The sequence below is a fragment of the Notothenia coriiceps genome, unplaced genomic scaffold, assembly GCF_000735185.1.
Source record: "Notothenia coriiceps isolate Sejong01 unplaced genomic scaffold, NC01 NC01_scaffold00004495, whole genome shotgun sequence".
Taxonomy (NCBI): Eukaryota; Metazoa; Chordata; class Actinopteri; order Perciformes; family Nototheniidae; genus Notothenia; species Notothenia coriiceps.
This window is the reverse complement of record NW_011337196.1, coordinates 280,012-283,389: the sequence shown is the minus strand read 5'-3', so window position 1 is coordinate 283,389 and position 3,378 is coordinate 280,012. Positions and strand designations below refer to the sequence as shown.

Below are 3,378 nucleotides of genomic sequence, written 5' to 3'. Positions count from 1 at the left end.
AACAGCAAAGTGTTTGCCCTGGGGGCCCCTGAAAGGTTAATCTGGCCATGGATGAATCTGTTTTCATCCGGAAAAAATATGGAAAACACACTAACATGTATCTCAATCCCAATATACTGCACTCTAACAGATCTGGTGAATATAACTTTATAATGTAATGGAATATTTTCCCTTTTAAACAAGATAATGATTATCCAATATAATTTTTTTTTTTTTCATGTTTCATAATTTTAACGGCTTTGCAGGCCTGACTGGTTAGAGCTGATTGCTAAGAGGAGGAAAAAGGTAATTTATAAAATCTGACGCCCCATTGTTTTTAGTGACAAGAAAGCACACAACGTTTTTTTTAACAACAAGTGTTTTATTTACTTAGAAAAGTGACACATAATACATTATCCATTAGAAAAAAAACTACTACAGGCTCATAGAGTATACAAAAAAATGGCTCGTCATAGAATACTGATATGGGAAGATATTTCGGCACACTTCCTCCTCGACTTGTGTGTTGGGGTCAAACAAACTAGAGAATTTGAAAGTGACACTAACTGACCCGTTACCACAATCCTCATTGGTATTTCACATTAACACAAAAACAACTTACACTATATATTTTTTTACAGGAGCATAAACATGTACAATGCAATTAAGTGATTGTGATTGCAGGGGACTATTTCGTCGTCATCTCCACATTAGCGTCGTTGCCTCCGTTAACATCATAATCTCCAACTGGCCCGCTGACCAGGACCTTCATGCGATTGGGAAAGTCATCGGATTTCGGGGACAGCAGGAAGTCGTAGACGAGAGCGGCTGCAACACCGCCACACATTGGCCCCACCCAGTACACCTGCAATGGAAAACTCTGATGAGTCTCTGCTTTGGCATTGGTTAACACCTGACATGCCTAAAACTGGCGTTATCTCAGAAAGATAATCAAGTTCAAAAGGTTTACTTTTATCGATATCTCAGCTAATTGTGAAACAATAGGAACACCATAACTGATTAACTCATGAAAACCGGTTCACAGGTAATGGAGTCATCAGTCTCTTTTGGGTTCATTGAGTTATTTCAGCCTGACATGTAATATGCATGCGGAAAGATGTGAGGCACACGTAAAGAGCTTTTGTGCTTCCATCTCTAACTCACCCAGTGGTCCTTGAAATTGTTCAGGATCAAAGCCGGACCAAAGGAGCGGGCGGGATTGATGCCACAGCCTGTGTAGCTGATCTGTACTCAACAACAAAGAGACAGCATGAGAGGATATCTTCAGCTACATGGTCTGGTGGTATTATAGAGTAGGGGGTGAGGGGTATTAGCTTCAACAATAGCAATAGATTACATTTGTTTCACTCTATCATGTCTGTTTACATACTGTGCCTAATTCTAGATAAACTGCTTTTGGAGATGGTTGTGAGGTACTTACAGCTGCCAAGTGTCCCAGGCATACTGAGAGGCCAATGGCCAGGGGTGCTGAGCCGGTGACATCACGCCGCCTTTTATCAGTGACTGCAATGACACACAGCACAAGCTGGAAGGTTGCCAGGAGCTCAATGCCCACGCCTTGACTGGGAGTGACACCGGTGAGCTGCGAGAGTTAGAGAAGATCCAAAACAAAAACAGTTGGTCAGTCTGTGTCAGTTAGACGGATCGTTTCCCATCAGGATAACTTCCCATTTAGTAGCTGCTGGCATCGCCCAGCAAGTCTGACAGCAGTTTGGCACAGGCTCTAAAGTGCCACATGGAAAACCTGATCAGTGTTATTCAGCTGTGGCACACCGTGTATGGGGCAGAACAGTTTCTCCTAAGTGAGCAGATATCATGCCTTTGTACTCACAAGCTTTTTGGCAAGGATGCAGCTGATGATACACATTACAGATATCAGAGCGAGGAGTGTAGCGGTTTTATTGAGCAAAACCCCACGTTTACCAAAGCAGCTGAGAATAAGGGTTGACATTGCAGATTTTCATTTTCAGCTGTTGCAGTTAGAAATGCTTAAACCATGTGTCACCATTCAATATGAAGCAGTGACAGAATGCACAAAAAACAACACCAAATTAATTGCATACATCCTCAGTTTTCCCTGGGTGGTTGACATCAGAAATGTGAAGGCACTTTAAACATATCCTGTTGAATCACATCGCAGTGCATCACATTCTTTGGAAGTGTTGGGGGTTAAACTTCCCAAATTTGACATATTATCACATGTTCTGTCAACAGCATTTACACGACATGTACTTACAGAGTTGAGCCCCAGTGCATCAGTAGTATTTGGACGTGCTCCATACACAATGCCACTGGCCAGAGCAGAGCCCAGCATCTGTGCCACAATGTACATGACGGCCTTCAACAAGCTGATCTGGCAGCTGGCCAGCATCCCGAGGGTGACAGCAGGATTCAGGTGGGCTCCACTGATGTGACCCAAACTCTGAGCCAGCGTGGCAATGGCCAGTCCGAAGGCCAGCGACACCTTCACCTCCTGGTCTGGGTTGGAGTTGTTCTTGTTCCCAATAGCTGTTGAAATGCTGAGGAAAATGAAAAGGGTCATGCCAACCAGTTCAGCCAGCACGGCCCTCCAGAAATCCTTGCTCTTCAACTCTCTCATGGTGGTAGGCAGAGTGGCTGTGACTGGCTGTGGGTTCGAACTCTGAAAAGTGCATCTACTCACAACAAATGCGGCAGGCTGCATATATAAGGTCTGGGCTGATAATGGTCAGTGGGAGGGCTTTCAAAAAAAACTGAAAGAGAGGGTCACACTGCATTAATGAGAAATCCAAAAGACTGGTCTCTCACTTCCCTCCCTCTGCTCCCTCACCCTCCCTCCTCCTCCTCTCCCAGTTCCTCCCTGCACCACTCTCTGGTCTTTGGACTTTTGTGAGTAATAGAATTTGCTCCTGAAATAGCTGAATCCAAAGGTAGAGTTTCCACTCACACAAGCATTAACAGTTTTACTGCCAAAACTCTTATTGGGAGATTTTAGTTGGTAAACATTTTCACTTTTAATCAAAATTTATTTAAAGCATTTTAAGTGTAATTTGTCCAATTTGTGCGAAAAACAGTATCAACTTTGTTTAATTGTATCTTGTGCTCCTGGAGACTTAATAACACCACGGGTCAGTGACAGCACATAAGGGGGAGCCAGAGAAAAGCCAGGCAACTTCAAAATAGTCTCTTCAGGTCTCTCCCTTCCTTTCACAGACACACTTTTACAAGACCACCCAAAAAACATTTTACATGCCAGCTCTGAGACACACTTGGAGACAAAGATCTAGAATCAAAATACAATTCATAGTATAAAACACACAATGCATTCCTGCCAGTATTACACGAAAAAACAAAACACAAAAACAAGCTTTTTTTTAATGTACATATATATATATATGT

General features: G+C 42.9%; 1 protein-coding gene across 1 annotated transcript; it reads right to left on the bottom strand.

The window, feature by feature from the left end:
- Positions 1–339: 339 nt before the first annotated feature.
- Positions 340–2,669, bottom strand: LOC104942423 (aquaporin-1-like). Its single transcript, XM_010767642.1, has 4 exons — positions 2,237–2,669; positions 1,421–1,582; positions 1,144–1,224; positions 340–844 (listed from the first exon to the last, which is right to left on the bottom strand). Exons 1-4 carry the CDS (start codon positions 2,597–2,599, stop codon positions 668–670), a joined length of 783 nt encoding a protein of 260 aa, XP_010765944.1. The 5' UTR covers positions 2,600–2,669; the 3' UTR covers positions 340–667.
- Between the last annotated feature and the right edge of the window lie 709 nt (positions 2,670–3,378).